Source organism: Alligator mississippiensis, chromosome 6, assembly GCF_030867095.1.
Source record: "Alligator mississippiensis isolate rAllMis1 chromosome 6, rAllMis1, whole genome shotgun sequence".
In the NCBI taxonomy this organism is placed as follows: Eukaryota; Metazoa; Chordata; order Crocodylia; family Alligatoridae; genus Alligator; species Alligator mississippiensis.
The window spans coordinates 101,035,069-101,055,959 of record NC_081829.1 but is presented as its reverse complement, the minus strand read 5'-3'; the positions used below and the strand labels follow the sequence as shown (position 1 = coordinate 101,055,959).

General features: G+C 69.8%; 3 protein-coding genes across 6 annotated transcripts; 1 reads left to right on the top strand and 2 right to left on the bottom strand.

Moving 5' to 3' along the window:
- Positions 1–257: 257 nt before the first annotated feature.
- ENTPD7 (ectonucleoside triphosphate diphosphohydrolase 7) lies at positions 258–7,591 on the bottom strand. 3 transcript variants are annotated; one of them, XM_059730292.1, is made up of 13 exons: positions 7,327–7,591; positions 6,684–6,766; positions 6,415–6,594; positions 5,217–5,422; positions 4,806–4,956; positions 4,259–4,362; positions 3,976–4,032; positions 3,557–3,705; positions 3,308–3,474; positions 2,440–2,770; positions 2,269–2,354; positions 2,006–2,167; positions 258–1,388 (listed from the first exon to the last, which is right to left on the bottom strand). In XM_059730292.1, the coding sequence occupies exons 2-13, from the start codon at positions 6,689–6,691 to the stop codon at positions 1,160–1,162; spliced, it is 1,830 nt and encodes a 609-aa protein (XP_059586275.1). In that variant the 5' UTR covers positions 6,692–6,766; positions 7,327–7,591; the 3' UTR covers positions 258–1,159. The 3 variants fall into 3 exon arrangements, with proteins under 3 accessions (XP_059586275.1, XP_059586276.1, XP_059586277.1); XM_059730293.1 differs by lacking the exon at positions 7,327–7,591 and having other exon boundaries at positions 6,684–6,800; XM_059730294.1 differs by lacking the exons at positions 6,415–6,594; positions 6,684–6,766; positions 7,327–7,591 and adding an exon at positions 5,619–6,388.
- Positions 7,592–8,021: 430 nt separating this feature from the next.
- On the top strand, positions 8,022–11,358 carry SLC25A28 (solute carrier family 25 member 28). 2 transcript variants are annotated; one of them, XM_059730298.1, is made up of 4 exons: positions 8,022–8,375; positions 8,473–8,701; positions 9,352–9,408; positions 10,310–11,358. In XM_059730298.1, exons 1-4 carry the CDS (start codon positions 8,037–8,039, stop codon positions 10,825–10,827), a joined length of 1,143 nt encoding a protein of 380 aa, XP_059586281.1. In that variant the 5' UTR covers positions 8,022–8,036; the 3' UTR covers positions 10,828–11,358. The 2 variants fall into 2 exon arrangements, with proteins under 2 accessions (XP_059586281.1, XP_059586280.1); XM_059730297.1 differs by having other exon boundaries at positions 8,473–8,761.
- A 7,879-nt stretch (positions 11,359–19,237) lies between these two features.
- On the bottom strand, positions 19,238–20,891 carry NKX2-3 (NK2 homeobox 3). The gene is made up of 2 exons (XM_059730290.1): positions 20,366–20,891; positions 19,238–19,965 (listed from the first exon to the last, which is right to left on the bottom strand). The coding sequence occupies exons 1-2, from the start codon at positions 20,673–20,675 to the stop codon at positions 19,343–19,345; spliced, it is 933 nt and encodes a 310-aa protein (XP_059586273.1). The 5' UTR covers positions 20,676–20,891; the 3' UTR covers positions 19,238–19,342.

The window sequence follows — 20,891 nt, the reverse complement described above, 5'->3', positions numbered from 1 at the left end:
CCTGCGTGGTCCCCTCCTGCCGGGCCGGGCCGGGCCAGCAGGACACCCCCACCCTTGCGGGGCTGAAGCAGCTGCTTCACTTCTTGCCAGTGCCCTCTGAAGGGACCGGCCAGACCGCTGCGGGTGGCCGAGAGCCCGGGGAAGGCCGTGTCACCTGCCACAGGGCCCAGACACCTGTGCAGGCTCCCACGGCAAACTGGGCAGCCCGCCCTGGTTCCCGACGCAAACTGCAGCCCCACTAGGCAAGGAGGCCAGTGTGGGAGGGGGTCACAGATTGTTTATTGCTACAGTGGCTGGAGCAGCAGAGCTCCACCTGGGAAGGAGTCATGGGGGGAGCGAGGGCCCAGCCCTCGGAGCAGGGAGGGGTGGGGGAAGAGCTGTAAACTAGCTGGCAGTAGAGCCCTGTGCCCAGGGGCCTGCTCTGGGCAGGGCCCCAGCAGGGAGAGGCCTGCATGGCAGATGGCTACAGGAGCCTGGAAGGACAGGGCCCAGCCTGCAGCCTCCTGGGGATGGGAGGGGAGGAGGTGGGCAGGGGGTGTCCACTGGGGATTGTCCTGTCTGGCCTGGCTCAGCCCCAGGCCCTCTCCCCTGCTAAGTCAGGCTTGCTGGGGCTGGGCAGAGAAGAACTCACGCCTTGGGCTCCGTCCTGCCACTGCAGGAACGCCCGAGCTCTTGGCTGTTGCACCAGCTCCTCCCCCCATCCTAGAGATGGGGAAACTGAGGCATTGGGGGGGGGGAATGGCTTGGTCCCATGCCAGGCCAGGAATGTGTGGGAGCCAGGGCTCTGTGCGAGTTGCCCCAGCAGCTCTTGGGAGTGAGGCCGAGCGAGGACCAGGGCTGAGGCCAGGAGCTCCGGTCGATGCCTCTGCCCAGGCGAAGGGCAGAGGCCAGGGAATGCAGAGAGGGGGCTGGGGGCCTGGCCCCGCAGCCCAGCAGCAGTTTGAGAGTGGACATGGTCTGCCCAGCCCTGGGGGCATTTCCAGCTTGCCCCTCGCTCATCTGGACTCCAGCATTTCTGGGTGGGAGGTGCCTCCGCACCCTCGCTTGAGGTGATGGGACAGGCTCTGGAGTCTGAGGAGGTAGAGACGGAGCCGCGGAGTGCCAGGTTCAGGCCGTGGGGCCGTACCCACACTGGCTCTGCGGGTGGCGCGGGGCTGTGTCAGGGCCCTGTCCCAGGGCCAGGCAGCAGTGCGACCTCCTGCAGCCACAGCCGGTCGAGCGGGGGTGTGCGCAGGTGGCGGCGGTGGATGCGGCGCAGCCGCAACAGGTAGAGGGCGATGGCCAGCAGCACCACCAGTATGCAGGCCAGGAACAGGTAGTGGTTGTAGACGAAGGACAGGCGGGGCCAGGTGGCATGGGGCTGTCGCCCGCTCTCTTGCCGCAGATCCCTGCAGGAGACGTGGGGGTCAATGCGGGCAGGGACAATGCCACAAGACCCGGAACAGACGCCTGCACGTGGTGTCACCGTGCTGGGACCTGGGGACACCCCAGAGGGCGCAGGGGCATGGCTGCGACCCTATTTAACAGGACAGCATCGCAGGAGCCTCTGGTAAGAACCTCCCTGCTTCCCCTCAGTGCTCAGAGGCACCTCCCCTGTCCTCTTCCCCACCCCATCCAGGAGCGGGGAGCTCCTGCCCTCTGCTGCTGGGCTGGGACAGTAGGGAAAGCAGCAGTGGGAGCAGGGGAAGGGGTGGGGAGGACCTGCCTTGAGTCAGATGGACAGCTGGGGGAGTTCTTAGCTGCTTTGGAGGCTTGAAAAAGCCCCCAGAGGCCCCCAACGCCCAGTCCATCCCCCACCAGCTGGGAGGAGGGTGCAGCCACCCCACCTTTGCCAGGTCCTGGATCTGTCCCGGCCGGGACCAGCTGGCATAGCAGGAACCCCACCACCCTGTGCCCCACAGCACCCTGGGCTGCAAGAGCCTGGCCTGGGTGCCTGCAGCACCCGCTGCTGGCAGAGTGGAGGGTCAACAGCCAGGAGCTCCATGGGCCCTGGCAGTGCCCTCACCTGAGTGGCAGGAAGCGTGTCTTGTACAGGATGGCGCCCAGCGTCCACTGCACCTCACGGTCGTACACCAGCTGGGCCGTGCGCAGGCTCGGGTAGTCCAGGGGGAAGTGGAAGCCCTGGTGGAGGACCTGGTGCATCCAGGCCGACTTGAAGCACTGGTACCTGCGGGGGCACGGGGTCGTCAGCCTGATGCTGGGCCCCGGTCCCGGTCAGAGCCCTGGGGCCCCCCCCACCACCTCGAGGCTCCTCCCAGGGGCCCTTACTTGACGCGGTGCTGGTCTGCGTGGGACGAGTACAGCCCGTCTTGGAAGCGCTGGGTCAGCACCGCCCAGTTCTGGCTGCAGTAGTCCTGAGGAGATGCAGAGCAGAGAGCACTCTCAGCACAGGGCAATGCCCACCCCCGCCCCCATCCCAGCCCCAGCCTTGGCACTCACCTGGGCGGCGCGGGCAAAGGTGGATGCGTGGTAGCGGCCGCCCAGGCGCAGCACATCCTCGGTGCAGTAGAAGAACTCAGAAAAGCCGTAGAACTCACTGTTGCCGAAGTCAATGGGTGCCTGGTACGTGCCGGCGAGGGAGGCCTGGCTACTGTTGGTGCCTGCGTCAGCGAGCAGGGGGTGCAGCCGCTGGGTGCAGGCCTGCCAGTCCCCATGTCCTCGCAGGTGCAGCTGGCGCCCACCCCTCTCCACCGTATCTGCCAACCCCACGGGCAGACAGGGGTCCAGCATGGGCATGTCGGCGGTCAGCCCCGCCGGCTGGCCCTGCAGGCTGCAACGGGAGCGGCAGGAGCTGAGCCACGTGCCCTGGGTCACCCCCTGCACATACGTGTGCTCTCCTAGGAGTACGTCCCGCCACAGGGTACACACGTGTAGCAAAGAGCAGGGCCCTGCCGCACCAGGGGCACCCGCTGTCATGGCACCAGACAGCTGGGATGAGGTTAAGGTGGACACTATGCCCACAGCCCTGGCACTGGAGTTAGTCCGTGGCACAGGGGGAGGGGGGCAGCCAGGCATAAGGTGCGTCTGGCCCCAGCTCCAAGGTCCCCTGGCCCTCTGGGACAGGAGCTGGAGCAGATGGAGAACGAATGGGCTCGCGCTACAAAGGTGAGTGTCCCATGGGGACGGCAGCGGGGAGGTAGGAGATTGCCCCAGGAAAGAGGGGCCTGGGGGAGGGACGGGCACTACACAGGGCAAGTTGTCACCCGCGGGGAGTGCTCAGACGTGGCAGCAGGGTAGAAGCCAGAGGCTGCGGCTGGGCCCAGGGCAGGTGCCCTGAGCTGCCCCTGCCTCCGCTGCAGTGCGGTACCTGTGCTGGGCCTGGCTGTGGTTGAGCAGGGCGTCTTCGTAGCGCTGCCGGGCAAAGTTGCCGCCGAATCCCAGGAAGGTGCTGACGTAGACGCGGTAGACGTGGGCGCTGCGCTGCGCGTCGCAGCCCAGGTTGAACTCAGCCAGCAGGCTCTTGGCCGCCTCCTCCTGGGCCAGGCAGATGGGTGAGCACCAGGACTGGGGGCGCTGAGTGGACACCCCCATCCCTGCCCCCCCGGCCACTACACACCTGCTGCGGCGAGGGGAAGGTGCTGGGGCTGGGCACCTCATAGGCGATCTGCAGTGAGGCCCCGCCCATATCCAGGATCCCCACCGTCCGCTTCCGCACCACAGCCTCCGTCTGGGCCCCCACAGCCACCGTGACCACCGCGTCCCCCCCTGCAACGCATGGCTCCTCAACCACTGCCCCCTTGTCCCCTGCTGCCCTTGCCCTTCTCCAACCCGACCCCAGCCTAATAGGATGCCCCTCCTGCACCTGGAGACCCTTCCCTGCAGCCTGGGGTTGGCCAAAAGGCTAGGAGATGCTGGTGGCTCCGCAGAGGCTGCTCTTGGAGACTGCCTCAGTCTGAGCAGCCGCCGGCCATGCACCAGCGACGTGTCCCAGGTGCCAGCTCGACCCAGCAGGGCTGCAGCTCTAGTCAGACTCACCATCTGGGTGATCAAACCGGCCCAGCACAAAGTTGATGCCGATCCAGGCGTAGACCCCTGAGGAGAAACCCAAACCCCAGTCAGGGTTCAGCCACTCCCCACCCCCCTCCCTGCCGTGGCCGTGGCCGTGGCCTTGGGACAGCTCTCCAGGCCTGGACAGCTCTCAACGCAGACTCCTGCTCCTGGAGGCAGCTCACGCGATGTCCCCACCTTGAATGTATGCTTTGCTGCTGCACCCCAACTTCCAGGTGACGCCCCAGCTGGGGCCCAGGGCTGTGCTCACCCTCCTGCTTCCCAGAGATCACCTCCGCGTGCGTCTCGGAGAAGAGGAAGTCGAACTCCAGCGGCACGTGTCTCACCAGGTCCTCCAGGATGGCTGCCTGTTGCCTGCGAGGGCCACAGGTAGTGCCCAGTGAGTCAGCGAGTGCTCGGCCCCAACGCAGCTCCCATCCCACTGTCCTGGGGCCAGGACTTGGTGCTTCACCTGCCCGTCCTGGAGAGAGCTCAGTGCCCCCCATGCCCAGGGACCCACAGCCCTACCCTCTGCATCCTGCATGTCCCTCCCCTGCCCCACCACCCCTGCACATGCCCCCACTCCTTACTCTCTGCCTGTGTCCACAGGAGCCCCTGACCCCACTGCTGCCCAGGGGCCCTACGATGTCTCCCCTCCCCTGAAAACACAAGATCCCCACCCCCCTGCCCTTGCCCCAACCCCCCTGCTCTGTCTCAGGCCCAGCTGGCTCCCTTCTGGGGCACAAGGGTTGCAGACAGTGCTGCCTCTGCAGGCCCCTGGGTGCTGGGGGGAGCCGGGCAGTGCCTGCAGCACCCACCTCTCGGGCAGCAGCCTCATGCCGGCCGTGCACAGGATGTAGAGGGGCGTCTCCTTGTGCTTCTGGGCGGGCACGTGGGCAGCGGCGAAGCGCAGCAGGGGGCGCATGTAGGACATGGCTTGCTCCGGGGTTGCTGCCACCACAGAGATCCCTGTGGGAGTGGGATGGGGATTAGCAGGAAACAACTCGCCCCCTGGGACCACGGCTGGGGGCACAGCCAGGTGCAGGACAGACCCCGGGGTGGGGGGTAGAGGGACCCCCAGGACCCGGCTGAAAGAGGGGAGAGCAAACGGCCAGTGTCGTGGTCCCATCCAGCCCAAGGGAGCAGAAGGAGCAAGAAGCCTCCCCAGGCAGCAGAACACAAGCTGCGTCCCCGTCCCAAGCCGCCCCCTGCCCTAGGGCGGCCGGCACCTGGCTTGATCTTCTTGACGACGGGCTGGCTGCTGTGGTCCCGCATCTGCTTGATATCCAGCAGGTCGTGGGGGTTCCCGTTGTGCGGGGGCCAGAAGTAGACGAAGACCCGCGAGCCACTGCTGCCGCAGTCAACGACGACCCCGTAGTTCAGCATCGGGTCCCTCGTGTCCGTCGCCTCCAGGTCTCCCACCCGCGCCAGGTACCTGCCGGGCGGACACGAGGCGTCAGAGGGGCCTGGAGCCCTGGCGGGGCGCAGCGGCAGCCCTCGGGCGGAGGAGACATGCCCGGGACGCTCCCGCAGCAGCTCTGCCAGGGCTGGCTCCTGGGGTCAAGGAGCCCCCAGCACGTCGGGGACTCAACCCAGGCTGATATCAGACGGGGCTCAACGGCCCCACAGACCCTTTGTCCTCCGGCCGCAGGCGCCCCACATTCCCCGGGGCCCGGCCCGCGCTCTCGGACACGAGGGCCGGAGATCGATGGGGCGGATCGATGCCCTGGCTGGGCTGGTCCCCGCGGCGCCGCGTCAGCGCAATGTGAGCCGCCCGCGCCTGGGCAGAGCCGCGGCAGCAGCTGCTCGTCCCCATTAGCGAGAGGCCTAACGCGATTAGGACGCCTGGCTCCCCAGCCCCGCCAGGCCGCAGGCGCGAGGCACTAACAGCCCCCGGCTGCAGCTCGGACTAGAGCGACCCCCGCTCGATTCCCACGGCCCCGCGGGGCCGCCTGCCCTTCCCCTCGTGCCGGGGCCAGGCCGGGAGCTGGCGCCGCGCGGCCGGGTAATTGGGCTGCGGTCGGGGCTGCGGCCACGAGGAGCAGGAGCGAAGTGGCTCGGGGCCGCGGGGCAGGACCCTCGGGCCTTCGCTCCCTCCCAGCACCCCCGTCCGGCAGCGCTTCGGCGGAGCGGGCAGCGCCGCCCCCCGGGCCGCTCGGCCGCACGAGTTAAAGCACCCTGGTGCCAGGTGCGGGCGCTGCCGCGGGGGGCGGTGGAGGGCACTGCCACGCAGCTCCCGCCACCGGCCCACGTCGCTGCCCTGCCCCGCGGCCGGGCACCTCGCTCCCAGGGCGAGAGGGCCCGGGCTTGTCCTGGCACCGGCCACGCAGCCCTGGCAGAGTGCCGGGCAGAGCAGGGCCAACGGGGCAGGACTTTGCCCCCGTCCCGGCCCTCCGACACCGCGCCCCGCCCCGCCTGCCCGCTCACCTCTCCAGCTGCCCGTCGGGGCGGGCGGGGGAGCCCCAGCGCCGGTCGGCCGTGGCGAGGAGCAGCAGGAGGCCGGCGCCGAGCAGCAGCCCCAGCAGGGCCAGGCGCGGGCGGGGGCACGGGCACGAGGCCGGCAGCGCCAGGCCCCACGACGCCGGGCACAGGCAGGACACGCTGATCCTGGGGGGCGCAGCGGGGGCGTCAGCCTCAGCCCCGGGCCCGACGCGGGCGAGGGGCCACGGCCACCGCCCGCCCCCCCCCGCGCTCACCTGGCCATGGGCGCCCCGGCCCGCCGCGCCGCCCGTCACCTGCGCTCCCCCGGGGCCGCGCAACGCCGCATCTCCGCGCCGACCTGCGGGCAGCGGACTCAGCGCCGCCGGCACCACCGGCACCCCCCAACCCCCACGGCCCGGTCCCACGGATTCCCCCCGGGACTCCCATGCCCCCCCCCGTCCCAAGGATTCCCCCCGGGACTCCCATGCCCCCCCCCCCCCCCCCCCCCGGTCCCAAGGATTCCCCCCGGGACTCCCATGCCCCCCCCCCCGGTCCCACGGATTCCCCCCGGGACTCCCATGCCCCCCCCCCGGTCCCAAGGATTCCCCCCGGGACTCCCATGCCCCCCCCCCCGGTCCCACGGATTCCCCCCGGGACTCCCATGCCCCCCCCCCCCGGTCCCAAGGATTCCCCCCGGGACTCCCATGCCCCCCCCCCCCCCGGTCCCAAGGATTCCCCCCGGGACTCCCATGCCCCCCCCCCCCCGGTCCCAAGGATTCCCCCCGGGACTCCCATGCCCCCCCCCCCGGTCCCAAGGATTCCCCCCGGGGTCCCCCCCACCTCCCGGTCCCAGGGATTCCCCGCGGGGTTCCCTAGAGCCCCCCCCGGGATTCCCCCCGGGATCCCCCCCGGCCGCACCGGCTCCGCGCTGCTCTGGCTGCTGCTCCGTCCGCGTTCGCCACGTCACCGAGGAGACCGGAAGCAGCCAATGGGGAGGCCGCTGGGCAGCAGGGGGTGGGGCTCGCGCCCCCAGCGTAACGGGATTGGCTAGTGGTGGCCACGCCCCGCCGCTTCCGGAGCCACTCAGCGCCCTGCGCAGCCCGGGGCTCCGCCCACAGCCCGCTCCGCTTGACATCCCTTTTATGTTTGGCGTCAGCGTGGCGTCATTAGCTTCCCGCACTCGAGGCGGAAGTGGCTACGCCAGCCAATCACAGTTCCGTAGTGAGATTCGTTCCCCTGGCTCCTACACGTCACTTTCCTGAAGGGGCCAATCAGAGGCTCCTAAATAAAGCACACGCGCTAGTGAGCGCGGAGCAGCAGCCAATCAGGGGACTGACTCCCGGAAGGACGAGCGAGGCGGCCAACAGCCGGCCTGGTGTCATCAGAACGCGCCAATAGCGCGCGAAGGGGGACCAAAGGTCAAAGCCCCGCCGCCCAATCCGCTGCTCGGAAGGGCGGGCCCAGAGAGGACTTGCCCAATGGGCCCCGCGGGGGGGCGGGCCGGAGCGCGCGGCGGGCCCAGTGGGCGCCGCGCGGCGCCAGCCAATGGCAACGGCGGTTGCAGGGGGAGCCGCGCGCGGCGGCCCAATGGCGGCGCGGGGGGCGGGGCAGCCGACGGCCAACGGCCAATGGGCGCGGCGCGGCGGCTGCGTGCGGTGCGGAGCGGCCAATGGGCGGCAGCGGGGGGCGGAGCGGCGGCGGCGCGCGGCCAATGGGCGCGGCGGGCGCTGGGCCGGGGCGCCATGGAGCTGGGCGCGGGCGGCGGCGCGGGGCCCGGCCGGGCCGTGCTGCTGCTAGGCGCGGGGCCGGGCTGGGCGGGGGCGGCCGAGCCGGGCCCGGGCCCCGCGCCCGCCGCGCCCGACTACGAGGCGCTGCCGCAGGGCGCCACCGTGTCCGCGCACCTGCTGGCGGGCGCCGTGGCCGGCGTCATGGAGCACTGCGTCATGTACCCCGTGGACTGCGTCAAGGTGCGGGGGCGGGGCCCGGCCGGGGCCGGGGCCGGGGGCGGGGCGGGGCCCGCTAGCGCGCCTCGCCCTAACGCGCGTCGCACCCCCGCCCGCACAGACGCGCATGCAGAGCCTGCAGCCGGAGCCGGCGGCGCGCTACCGCAACGTGCCCGAGGCGCTGTGGCGCATCGTGCGCACCGAGGGGCTGTGGCGGCCCATGCGCGGCATGAACGTCATGGCCACGGGCGCCGGCCCGGCGCACGCCCTCTACTTCGCCTGCTACGAGAAGCTCAAGAAGACGCTGACCGACGCCATCCAGGCCGGCGGCAACAGCCACGTGGCCAATGGTACTGTCCCGTCCCGCGCCCGGCCACCGCCGCCGCCCGCCTCGGAGCCGCTCCTGCCCGGCGAGTGACCGCCCCGCCCCGCCCCGCCCACCCGCCCGGGGGTCCTGCCGTGCGCGGGGCGCTGGGCTGCTCTCCGCGGTGCTGCCCGGGGAGGGGTGGGGAGCCCCCTCTCGCGGGGCCCTGGCGCCGCCCCCCAGGCGTCCGGTTTGGGACACGGGTTGGGCTGGCGCCGGCCCCCCGCTCCGCGGGAGCGATGGCTGCGGGCGGGAGCCCCGGTCTCGGAGCCGGCGCCGGGGGTGGCAGCGGAGGGTCCTGGCTGCAGCCGCGGTGGTGCTGGGTCTCGCTCACTCAGCGCCTCAGAGCTGCGGGGCCGCGGGGGGTCTCGTCTCCCGGCTGGGGGGGTCTGCCTGGCCCCCGCCTGCTCTGCTGGGCACCGTCGTCCCGGGGGCTGCTGGGACACAGCGGGACCCTGTTGGCCCGCAGCGCTGGCTGGATCGCTGCTCTGCCCTGCGACTCGCAGGCCCGGGGGCTCGCGCTCCTCTCGCCCTCTCTTCCTCTTCCCCGGCCTTGGCGGGGGCTCCGGGGCACCGGGGGGCCCCGGGGCCTGCCGCCTCTGCCTCTCCTCACCTGTGGTAGTTCTTGTCTTGCAGGCGCGGCGGGGTGCGTAGCAACGTTGCTGCACGACGCGGCCATGAACCCTGCAGAAGGTAACGGCCACCCTGTCCCCTCTGCCGGGGAGGCGGTGCTGGGGCCAGGGGAAGGGGACGCCTCTGCCTGCAGGCTCGGGGCCGCGCTCCCGAGGACTCCCCCTTGCCTGGGCACCGTCCCATAGGAGCCTGCGGGGAGCGGTGCCTGCTGCCTGGAGCCCGGGTCAGCGATGCCCAGCGCGGCAGGCAGGTTAGCCAGGTAGAGCCCCGCCCGCTTGGGGAGCAGAGCCAGCCTGGGTCAGCTGCGGGGAGCCTGCTCTCCTCCCCCGGGTGTTTGCTGCCGTGCGGTGCGAGGAGCAGCAAAGGCAGCGACAGGCGGGGGCTCCCCTTGGGCAGCACTGTAAGGTGGGAGGTGTCAGTGCCCAGGCTGCCCTGCGCTGCCCGGTCCCGCAGTCGGCAAGGCCCAGCTTGCAGCGGTGCAGGCGCGGGGCCGGTCACGTGAGAGAGGAGGAGCTCGGCAGCGACGGGTGGGATCGCTGCCATGGGGAGCGCGCCAGGGAGGCGGCCGGCTGGGGGGAGCTCAGCTGGGGTAGCAGAGGGACTCGCAGCAGGGACGCAGAGACCTTGCAGGCTTCCAGGTGGGGCCCGAGCAGCGGGGAGAGCGCGCTTCGCCCCATGGGGAAGCGTCAGCCCTGCGAGGCTGAGCACTGCATTTAGGGCCAGGTGCTGGTGCCCTGCGGTAGTGCCACAGTCATGCCCCTGTGCAGCACTAGCCTGGCTTGGCTCCTGTCTGGCTGGGCCCAGGGCGTCTGGTCACCAGTGCTGGGGGTGGTTTGTAATGGCATCAGGCCTGGGGGCTCTGGCCCTCTCCCGGCACTCACTCTCTGTCTCTGTTTCTCCTCTGCCGTGCCTGGGCTGCCGGTGCCGCTGCCTCCCTGCTCGCTGCTGCCTGCCCCCCAAGTGGTCAAGCAGAGGATGCAGATGTACAACTCGCCCTTCCAGCGGGTGACGGACTGTGTACGGACTATCTGGCGCAACGAGGGGGCCGGGGCCTTCTACCGCAGCTACACCACGCAGCTCACCATGAACATCCCCTTCCAAGCCATCCACTTCATGACTTACGAGATCCTGCAGGAGCAGCTAAACCCGCGCCGACAGTACAACCCCGGCTCCCATGTGATCTCGGGCGCCTGCGCGGGGGCTGTGGCTGCCACCGCCACCACACCCTTGGACGTTTGCAAAACGCTGCTCAACACCCAGGAGCCCTTGGCCTTGAACTCCAACATCAAAAGACACATCACAGGCATGGCCAATGCCTTCAGGACGGTGTACCAAGTGGGTGGCGTGACCGCCTACTTCCGAGGGGTACAGGCCAGGGTCATTTACCAGATGCCCTCCACAGCCATCGCCTGGTCCGTGTATGAGTTCTTCAAGTACATCCTCACCAAGCGCCAGGAGGAGCGCCGGGCTAGGAAGTGAGCTGCAGCTGCACCCTGCTTCCAGCCTGCTCAGTCTCCCCTCCCCATCTCCGCCCTGCCCAGGCTCTCCCTTTGGTTAGGCACGTACTGGAGACGGGGAGGCAGCGATGCCGGTTCTTGCCTGTGTCTGCGACTCCACCTAGCCTGCCCCCTCCCCACAGCTCTGGAGTGCTGTGATGTTGGGAGCCGCTGCCGAGGTCACGTCCCAGAGGAGCCATGCTCCACCTCTGCCCCTGCCAGAAGCCTCTTTCACGTACATGCAAGATGGTGACCAATGCTGTGAGCCAGCCCTGGTGGGTCCGCACTCAGCTCGGGGCACTGAGGAAGGGGCAGCGGTGTGTCTTAGAGTGCCAGGGGCTGCCGTCTGGCTCTGGGCTGGAGGGGAGCATAAGCTTAGCCGCTGTCTGCTCGCACGCACAAAGGATGCCTGCCCATCTGCCTGCCTGCCGGGGAGGGGCAGCCTCTGGGAGGGGAGTTTGTCGGCTTGTGGAAGTTCCTGCTTCTGGCACCTCCAATAAAGAATTCTGCTCTAGCCCTGTGCCCTGTCTGCTGTGACGGCCCTGCTCCCAGCATCAGCCTGGGGGCCACTGCACAGCCTGCAGCAAGCAGACAGGGTCTGTCCCCATCCAGGCTCCTGTCTTCCTTGCTGCTCAGTCCCCGTCTCACCGTGTGCTTCAACTTCACCTCTCAGGTGCTTCCCTGGCAAGGCAGAAGGGGGAGAACGTGCCAGGATGGGGTAGCAGGACAGGCCGAGCTAATGCTGAGCATGTGTCACGTGCCTTCAGAGCTGCTGTGTGCCTGATGCCTTCCCAGAGTGCCTGGGCTGTGGAAAGCCTGCAAGGGGTGACTAGCCACGGGCCAGGGCTTGGATCCCCAGCATAGGGCTAATACTCCACCTTGCCTGAGCCTGGCCATCTCCCTGAATGGGCCTGCTGGGCTTGGCCTGGGGGCTGGCAGGAGCCTGGGCTAGGCTTGAGGGCAGCTATGCAGAGTGTTAGTGCTGTACAGGTCGGGTGTGAGTGTCTGGTCCTTTCTGGCTGGGCAGGAGCCAGGGCTGATTTGGGTGCGGACTGGTCCCTGCTGCATGCGGGGCCTCGATGCCCCAGGCCCGACCCTGATCCACCCTGAGAGGGGCTGCTGGGAGGGTGACCATTCACTGGCATTGCCCTGTCCCAGGGTGAGATGCTTCCCCCTCCCTGTTCCTGAGCGCAGGTAGTTTCCTGTGCTCTGCCCAGCACCGGGGCCAGGCCTCCCTGGCTGATGCAATAGAAGAGCCGGAGCCGGCACAACCCTGAGGTGGGAAGAGTCTCCCTTCTCCATTGTTTGCCCCCCCCCCCCCCGTGTCTTGCTTCCCAAACCTCTCCCCTCCCCTTCCCTCCCTTTCCCCTTTCCCACCGTGCAGGCCTCGGGCAGGTCCCCAAGGTGAGATCTCGGCCCTGCGGGGGTCCACCTCTGAAATGTCCATGGCTTTGCAGTCCAGATAGCAGCTGGGGCCTGCTCCACGGCTGCCGGTAGCTCCTAGTCTAAACTGCCTGGAGAGACCAGAGCTCCCCCAGGGCAACTTCCCCCTCCAGGCCATCAGCAGGGACTGCCTCCAGAGGCACCTGCAGCCAAGGTGGGGGGCGGGCAGGGCAGGGCCAGCAGAGGGGCTGGGAGGCAGCAGCTGGGCCCTGCAGGGTGGAAGGGGAAGTGGGAGCAGAGGATGTGGCCAGCTGTGGGAGGGGCAGGAGCTGTAGCTGGCTGAACAGCTGCATCGTGTGCTCGGAGGCCGGGTCGTGGGGGCTTTGGGATGAAGGTGGGGCCCTGCCGCCCTCCCAGGGGGTCATAACATCAGAGCTGCCGTTTCCTGGGTCAGACCTGAGCTCTGTTCACCCTGTGTCATGCGGGCATGGAGTGGAGGCTGAAGGGAGAGCGACAGCGTTGTGATGCGGAGGATGTGGCCCTGGCTCCCTGCTCCATAGCTCTTGATGGCCCTTTCCTCCAAGCTCGCGTCCAGCCCCTCGTGAGTGGCTGAGCTCTCGGCTCCTGCCCTGTGCGGTGGCCACGAGCTCCGTGCCCTAATGATGCTGGGGGAAGAGGGACTCCCTTGTGCTAGCATTAAACTTACTACCCGATAGTTTCATTTGTGGCTCCTGGTTCTCGTGCACTGAGAGGTGGTAAATAACTCTCCAGGGCCTTTCTCTTCACATTTTAATGTGTTGTAAACCCTTCTCCTGTTCCCCCTCAAGTGTCTCTCTTCTAAACCGGCCAGGCCTGGTCCTGTCAGTCTCTCTGTAGTATTCACCATCCTTGTCCTCTGGACCTTCTCCAGCTCTTCTCCAGATGGGCGCTGGTGCTTCAGAGAAGGGTCGAGCTTTTATTTCCCTCTGCCAGTGCTGTGGTCCCCAAGCCCTCGGCCCTGCAGTCTGACCCCCAAATGCTCCATGCTCAGGTTCAGGGCTTGCTCCCTTATGGCTGTGGCAGGTCTGGGAGGGGAGATAGGGCTCTGACACAATTGTGGGCTTGGGCCTTGGTCCAAAACCCCTTGACTGGGAGATGCAGATGCTTGGTCTGTGTGAGCTCAGAGGCATGTGCTCCTCCAAGCATTGGTCTCTGGTGCCTTTGACTCAGCACCCTGCACTTTGCAACCTTCCCATGACCCTCTTCATCCTGCCTAGCAGGGCGGGAGGCTGCCAGGCTGCTCTGCCCTGCGGGGTCGGACCCACAAGCCATCTGCACCAGGCGGGTGCTTCCGGGGAAGGTGCTCTGAGCACCCAGGCCCCTGCGGTCTGATGGCTGGGCCGATCCCCAGAGAAGCTTCCTGTAGACCCGGCAATGAGAGGCTGGTCCCTGGGTGCAGATAGTGAGTTGGAGAGGACGGAGGTGTTCCCAGATCATCAGGCCTTTCCTGAGCAGTGGTCGCTAGGCTCCTTTGCCTATGGGGAGGGACCAGGAACCGTGCAGCTGAGGGCTAGGGCTTTGCTGGGGATGGGAGGAGTTGTGTGCCCCTGTGTTGTCTGTCGGCCCTGGGAGCTCTGTCCATCTGCTCTGGCTCCGGGGAGCAGGTTTGAGGCTTCCTAATGGTCCTTGGGCTCGGATGCAGCAGCAGAGGATTCCCCCAACAGTCCTTTCTTGGCGCAGCGATGCTGGCAGTGCCCCCTGGCCAAGTCCCTGCAGCAGGATGGGCTCCAGAGCCAGGGTGGCTTGCCTGTGCAGGGAGGAGAGGGGGGTTGTGTAACCCCCAGCACTGGGGGCTGCAGGCAGAGGGGCCCTTTTCTGCCCTGCGTGGGCCCTGTCTGGTTGCAGCACCATCCATGCACACAGCACATGGGACACGGGGAATCAGAGGCACCCGGTGCTGGGACCCGCCACACCCCTGGGAGCAGCCCCACTGCTGGGCTGGCAGGGGAGGTGCCGGCCCCCCGCCCTGCTGACACACAAGCCCCTGTAATTCCAGCTCCCAGAAATACGGTGCCATGGCTGCCTTCCCTCCATGGAGCAGCGGTGAGCTCTGTCTCCCGTCGTTCCTCACCGTCTCTCCAGGTCAGACTGGCCCAAAGAGCCCCCTTGCCGCTCATCCTCCTGCCCAGGTCATTAGTCAACACTGTTAATAAGGCTCCAGCCTCCCCGGACCTCGGGCAAGGCCCCCACACTGCACCTCTGGCCTCCATGGAAGCTGATGGATTGCTGCTGCTTCCTGCCTGCCTGATGGGTTTCTGGGCATGGTGGTGCCCAGCCCCCCCACACCCAGTCTTGGCTCTTCAGCAGGCCCCTGGCGTGGGTCTGAGGATGTTCATGGCTTTACAAAGCTTGGAAGTGCTCGACTCAGCCGCATGACTCTGCTCCAGGCAGGGGCTGGCTGCCTGGTCCAGAACACCCAAAGGCATGGCCTCTGTCTGGGCTCTGCCATGCTCTGGGGCAGGAGCTGTTTGCAGTGGGGTTGAGCTGAGCCCTGCCTTTGCGAGGCCCCTTCAGACCCTGTGGCCAAACGAGCTGGGCCTGGGGCCTCACAGCTTTCCAATGGATTTTGTTGCTCCAGGACCTCTTCTTCTGCCTCCTCCATGTCCTGTCTCCATTGCAGGCGCCTGCGACTCCCGCCATTAGCAGTGCCGGTCTCTCGCTGGCTGTCCCAGTGCATCCATCCACACGCTGCCTTCACCGAATGCTGGGGCTGGTTCGAGGCGTCGTTCTCAGCGCCCAGGCCTCGCTGGCACTGGCCCAAGCTATTTCAGGGAGGCCGGCTGTCCACAGTGCCAGGAACATGCTGGCCGGAGGCAGCTCCCAGCTGCATTCCTCGGGGAGCATGAAGCTCTCGGATTCCCGGATGCGGCGGGTGGGGGCAGGGCGTAGCTGTCCTGGCATCACCCAGGGACTGAGCCCTTTGCCTGGCAGGAGGAGTGGAGGGTGGCAGCTCCCAGTGCTTGCACAGCCCCCTTCAGGGTGGGTGCAAGATGGGGCCAGAGCCCAGTGCAGCAAGCCAGGGTCTCATCTGCCCCGCAGGGCTCTCCAGGCACAGGCCCTGTCTTGGGCAAGGGTCTGAGGCCCCATGATGCTGACTGGGCAACAGAGGGATGCCCTCCTGGCTGTGCTGGCCCTAGCCCATCCCTGCTGCAGCTGGAGAGGAGCTGGTGATACCACCTGGGAAATGGGCTGCATTCCTCGTGTGCATCGCTTGCACAGCACCAAGCCAGGTCTGACCGCCCCCCCCCTGCCAGGCACCAGGCACACTCTTTGGGAAGCAGCCACCAAGGGCTTATGTTTGATGAGGCCAAGCTCACTGCAGCACAGCTGGTCTGTCCCGGCACTGCCCTTGCTGCTGGGTTAGCCAGCTTCCTCCTGGGGCTGAAGCCAGCCTCAGGAGAACATGGCAGATGGTGGAGGATGGCACCCAGCCTCTCACCCGTGACCTATGGCACAGGGTGTTCCCTTAGGCCTGCAGCCACCAGGGCCTCAGTCTGAACAGCACAGGTGCCTGCCCCTCCCTGCTGCCCGAGGGCTGGAGAAAGCCGGCCACTGCCCGAAGCAGGTGGTTCCTAACGCCTGAGCAGCCACTGCCCCCACATGAGACCTGTCTGGGCAGCAGGACTGGGCCCTGGTGACTAGCAGAACACAGCTGGGTTGGGAGCAAGCAGTCTGCCCAGCTCTGGGAGCCACGGGACAACCCTCCAGTCCGGCACCCCCATCGGGCCTGTTTGAAAGCAACCTGCCCCCTCAGCAAGGCCACCGGCTGCAGAGGGCACTGGGTCCAGGGGCCATCTCACCGGCTGCAGAGTGACCTGAGCCTGGTATGTAAGGCCAGGCCCCTCCCGCAGCAGCCGGCTCTGCTCTTGCTCTCCTGGTTCTGGGGTCCTGACTCCTGACTTGTGGCACTGCCTGGAACATGGATGTGGATCCTGCTGGCCAGGACTCTGGCTCTCACCCTCTCTTGCAGCCTCTGTCACTGGTGCAGGCCCTGCTCTGGTACTTGTCTACCCCTGGGGCCCATGGCCTGGTCCTTACTCCCCCCCCTGGGCCTGTCTGCCCAGGTCCTGTCTGCCCTGATGAGCAGATGGGCAAATGGGCTCATTTCTTCTGGCGGGGTAGGGGTTGCTTTACCAATGTGGCAGCTCTTACACCCTGGAGGTAGCTGCAAAAGGGGCTGAAGAATGTCCCCCTCACACACACTCTTCCAGCAGGGAGGCAGCTCCCCTAGGGTGAATGCAGCCACGCAGAGCCCAGCAAGTGCTGGGCATTGCAGCCTAATCCATGCTCTGTGGCTGAGATTTGTGGGGCACGAAGGCACTGAGTAGAGCCTGCAGGGTACAGGGCAGTTGTAGCGTGTTCATAGCTCACAGCTGAGCCTGAACTCTGCCTAATGACCGGTGAAACTAGTTACCAACAGGTTTGTGGACAAAGGTAGCAGGGCCCCACGGTCACATACAGCTACTGGGGTGCAGAGAACAGAGCTGGGGGTGGGTCCAGGGACCAGCCAGGAGTGTTCCTGGCTCACCTTTCCTGGAGATCTGGGCCCATGTCTCTAGCAGCAGGTGCACTGGCCCCAGGTGAGGAGCTGTCTGAGCTGAGGGCTTTCTTCCCAGTGCCTGCTCTGTCGGCAGGAGCAGCCCAGCAGCCCGGCCAGACCCCAGGCTCCCCCCATCCTGCAGCGTGGCGGTAGCCTGCCCAGTGCAAAGGGAGCGGGCACCACTTGCTCCCTAACACACAGCCCTGTTCGGCTCGTGGGCAAAGCAGGGCCTGGGCAGGGCCTGGTGCCTCCTTGCCCCAGCAGCCGCCCCCCCGCGCTCAGCCCATGCCGGCGGAGAGTCCCTCGCTCTGCCCCCTCGGCCCCGCGTGCACCGGATTCGGCCTCCCGGAGGGCACCTCGGGACAGCTCGGTCTGTAACCCCCACCCCGGGCCGGGATGGACGGGGCGGCGGGAGGCCTGCGGGGGAGATGGAGAGGGAAGGTGGGCTGCGCCGCCGGCGGGCGAGGGGGGCTCCTGTGCGGGTCGGCGGCCGGTGCCCTGCCCCGGGGGCTGTCATGGGAAAGGGGCTTCGGCCCCTTCGCGGCGCGAGCGAAGCGCTGGCCCGGCCCGGGGTGTGCGTGCCGGCACGGTGCGGGGCTCAGGGCGCCGCGCTCCGCTGCAGCCCATCCGGCTCCCGGCGCCTTCCCCTCGCGGGGGCAGAGCTCCCGGGCTCCGCGCCGGCCACGCCGGGCCCGGACATTGCGGGCTGGGTTTGCTAGGGGCCCCTGGCTCGGCCCCGCGCCGTCCTGCCCCTTCTCCAGCCCTGCGGAGCCCTGCGCTGCCGGTCCCGCCGCCGCCCCGCCGGGGGGAGCGGCTAGGTCTGGGGGGAGCTCCGGGCCCTCCTGGCCCGCCTCTTCCCCGCCGTGCACGGAGGCGGCGCCGGCCTCTGTCCGGCTCCGCGGCCCCTCGCCTTCCTTCCCCCGGGCACGGGGCCTGCCCCACCCGTGGGCACCGCCTGCACCGGGCCCTGCCTTGCCCCGCTTCCCCCGGGCCCGCCGTGCTGCGGGCTGGGGCCCGTCCCTGGCGAAGCCCTTCTGAGGCCTCCTCTTCCCGCCTCGGTGCCAAGAGCAGACGCCGCCTCCATTCCGGGCGGGCACTGGCCACCCCCGGACCGAGCAACAGGGTCGGGGCTGGGGCTGGGGCTGGCTTCGCCCCGGCTCTTCCCTCCATGGGTCAGGCCCGGTGGCAGGCAGCACCGCCCAGCCCTGGGGCCGCTGCCGGGAGAGCACGGACCTCCTCTGCCCCTGCCCAGCCCGGAGCCGGTTCGGTCCCCGCAGGCGGGCAGCCAGCACCCTCAGGCTGGCACGGGCCGGGCGAAGGCAGCTGACAGGGCTCCGTGCAGCCCGGCCCCGCCACCCTGCTCCGGAGGGGAGGCGGCCACGTCTGGGCCCGGTCCGGCTCGGCTTTGCGTGGCCCACCCTGGCCTGGGCTCCCAGAGACCCGGGGCAGGTCCCGGTCCCCCTGGCTGCTGCCTGGGAAGCCGCAGAGTCGGTGGGTGGCTCTGTGCGCACCGCACGCCTTCCCGGGCCTAGCACCCCCAGGGTCCGGCCCCTCCATGCACGGGGTCCCGGGCTGCCCGGGCAGGACAGGCCTCTGCAGCGCTCCGGCCCGGCCCGTGACCGTCCCCCAAAACACGGACCTCTCGGGGGGCGGGGCACAGTCACCTCCCCACGGGCTCCGGGCCCGCCGGGACCTGGCGCCCAGGCAGCGACCCGGCCCCTGGCGCGGTGTCGTGTGCCCCGTGCAGTGCGGTAGGGGGACGGACAGGGCCTGGGTCTGGGCTCAGGCCCCGCGCCGGTCTCCTGCTCTCCGGGCCGGCACCCCCGGGTCTCTCCCCAGACGGGCGGGCCCGGGAACGGAGCTGCCACTGCCCCACGGTGGCCGGTTTGAGCTGCCAGGACCGGGCTCCGGGGCAGGCCGTGCCTTGCCTCCCGCAGCCCGGCTCCCGCTCTCGGGCGGGCCCAGGGACGCGGCGCTGCCGCCTCTCCCTGCCCCGCTCTCTGCCGCAGCCCGGCCGCCGGCTCCGCTCCGGGCCCCGCCGAGCTCCCGTCCGTCTCCTCGCCGCGGCGTCCGGGGTCGCGGCTGCAGCCCAGAGGCGGGCGCGGGACGGGGGCTCCGGCCTCGGTGCGGGCGGCGGCCGGGACCCCCTCCCCGCCGGCAGGCAGCGGCCGGGAACAAAACCCAGCACGTCCGTGCGCGGCGGGGGGCAGCGCGGCCCGTCAATCTCGGCGCCTTTGTCCCGCGCCGGCCGGACGCCCCTTTTGTTCCCGGGTCCAATAAGCGGCTGCTCTCGGCCCGCGCCCGGCGGCCCCTCTTTCAGCGCCGGCCCGGCCGCCACAATGGCCCGCCGCATGCGGCGCCTTGGCACGGATTAGGACCGGGCGGGCGCTGGCGCGGCCGCGGACCAAGGAGGCGCGGGCGGGCGGGCGGCGGGGTTGCACCAGGTTTATTGACTCCGGGCCCGGCGGGTACAGCGGGCAGCGGCGCCGTCGGGGCCCGCTCTGTCCCGCGGGCGCGGGGCCCGCTCTGTCCGCGGCTACCAGGCCCGGATGCCCTGCAGCGCGCCCTGGCCGCAGGAGCCCCCCGCCGCGCCCTGGTGCAGGGGCTGCGCCCCGCCGCCGCCGAAGCCGGGCGCGAAGGGCCCCGCGGCCGCGGCCGGGCTGCAGGCGGGCTGCGCGGGGGCGCCGCCGGGCGCGGGGTAGCTGCAGCCGTAGCCCGCGTTGTAGGCGCCCGCGCCGGCGTAGCCGTAGGCGGGGAAGCCGCTGTAGGGGTAGGGCGCGGCGTAGGGCGCGGCGTAGCCCGGCGAGCCGCCCAGGCACGGCTTCCCGTCGCGGACCAGCACCGGCACGGCCACGCGGCGCGGCGGCGGCGGCGGCGCGCCCAGCTCCGGGGGCTTGTCCTGGCGCTGCCGCTTGCACTTGTAGCGCCGGTTCTGGAACCAGATCTTGACCTGCGTGGAGCTGAGCTGCAGGCTGCTGGCCAGGTGCTCCCGCTCGGGCGCCGACAGGTACCGCTGCTGCTTGAAGCGCCGCTCCAGCTCGAAGACCTGAGCCTGCGAGAACAGCACCCGCGGCTTCCTGCGGCCCCGCGGCTTGGGCCGCTCCGCCGCCGCCGCCGCCTTCTCGCCCGGCTCCAGCGGCTTCTTGAGGGCGCAGCTGCCTGCGGGCGCGGAGTGGCGGTCAGCGGGGCCAGGCAGCGCGACCAGCGCCCGGCCCCGGCCCTCCCTTCCCGGCCCCGGCCCCGGCCCCGGCCCCGGCGCGGGGGAGCTGCGTGCGTGGCCGGCGCTGCCTGCGGGCCCGGCGGCACCTGCTCCAGGCCGGGCCCGGCCACGGCTCTCGCCTTGCCCGCCGGCTCAGGATCGGGCCCCTGTCGGGCGGTTCCCGGGCTGCCGCCGCCGCCGCCCGCGGGGCAGGGGCAGCGCTGGGTGCGCGGGCGGCCCCGCGGGCCGTTGTTCCCACCCCTCCGGGCCTGGTGACCGCCCCTCCGCCGGCGCCGGCTGAGCCCGGGCGCGGGCGGTGGCTCTGCCCGCCTGGCCGGGGCCTCCCGCCCCGGTACTCACGGGCATCGCGCTCCGCCGCCGGCTCCAGCTCCAGCTCCAGCTCCTCGGCGCCGCCCGGCAGCCCGGCGTGCCCGTAGCGGCCGGGGGAGACGCCGGCGCCCGCCGGGCCCTGCGCCGCGGCCATGGCGCTCAGGTAGCACAGCTTGTCGTCCTCGTCGTCGTCGTCGCCGTCGGAGAAGCGGGCGCCGTCGGCCAGCAGGCAGGCGGCCGCGTGAAAGGGCTGCTCGCCATAGGGCGGCTGCTGCTGCCGCTCCAGGTTGAGGATGTCTTTGACCGAGAAGGGGGTGGAGGTGACGGGGCTCGGGAGCATCCTCGGCGCGGCGGGGCGGCGCGGGGCAGGCAGCGGCTAAGTCGCCTCCATGAGCCCCGCGCCGGGGGTCTGCGTTTTGTAACAGCCTCCGCGGGGACCAGCCAAGGGCGAGCGAGCGCCTCTGCCCCCGGCCGCACGTCACGGCGAGGAGGAGCCGCCCGCGGCCGCTGGGCAGCCTCCCACTGGAGGGCGGGGCGGGGCGGCCCCCGCGCCGGC

Coding starts and splice junctions, on each gene's coding strand:
- NKX2-3 (XM_059730290.1), bottom strand. CDS start 20,675: ATGCTCCCGAGCCCCGTCACCTCCACCCCCTTCTCGGTCAAAGACATC. Junction 19,966..20,365: donor GGCGGCGGAGCGCGATGCCC/GTGAGTACCGGG, acceptor CCGCGCCCGCAG/GCAGCTGCGCCCTCAAGAAG.
- SLC25A28 (XM_059730297.1), top strand. CDS start 8,037: ATGGGCGCGGCGCGGCGGCTGCGTGCGGTGCGGAGCGGCCAATGGGCG. Junction 8,376..8,472: donor ACCCCGTGGACTGCGTCAAG/GTGCGGGGGCGG, acceptor CCGCCCGCACAG/ACGCGCATGCAGAGCCTGCA. Junction 9,409..10,309: donor GGCCATGAACCCTGCAGAAG/GTAACGGCCACC, acceptor CTGCCCCCCAAG/TGGTCAAGCAGAGGATGCAG.
- ENTPD7 (XM_059730292.1), bottom strand. Junction 3,706..3,975: donor CCGGTTTGATCACCCAGATG/GTGAGTCTGACT, acceptor CATGCGTTGCAG/GGGGGGACGCGGTGGTCACG. Junction 2,355..2,439: donor CCTTTGCCCGCGCCGCCCAG/GTGAGTGCCAAG, acceptor GCATCTCCTCAG/GACTACTGCAGCCAGAACTG.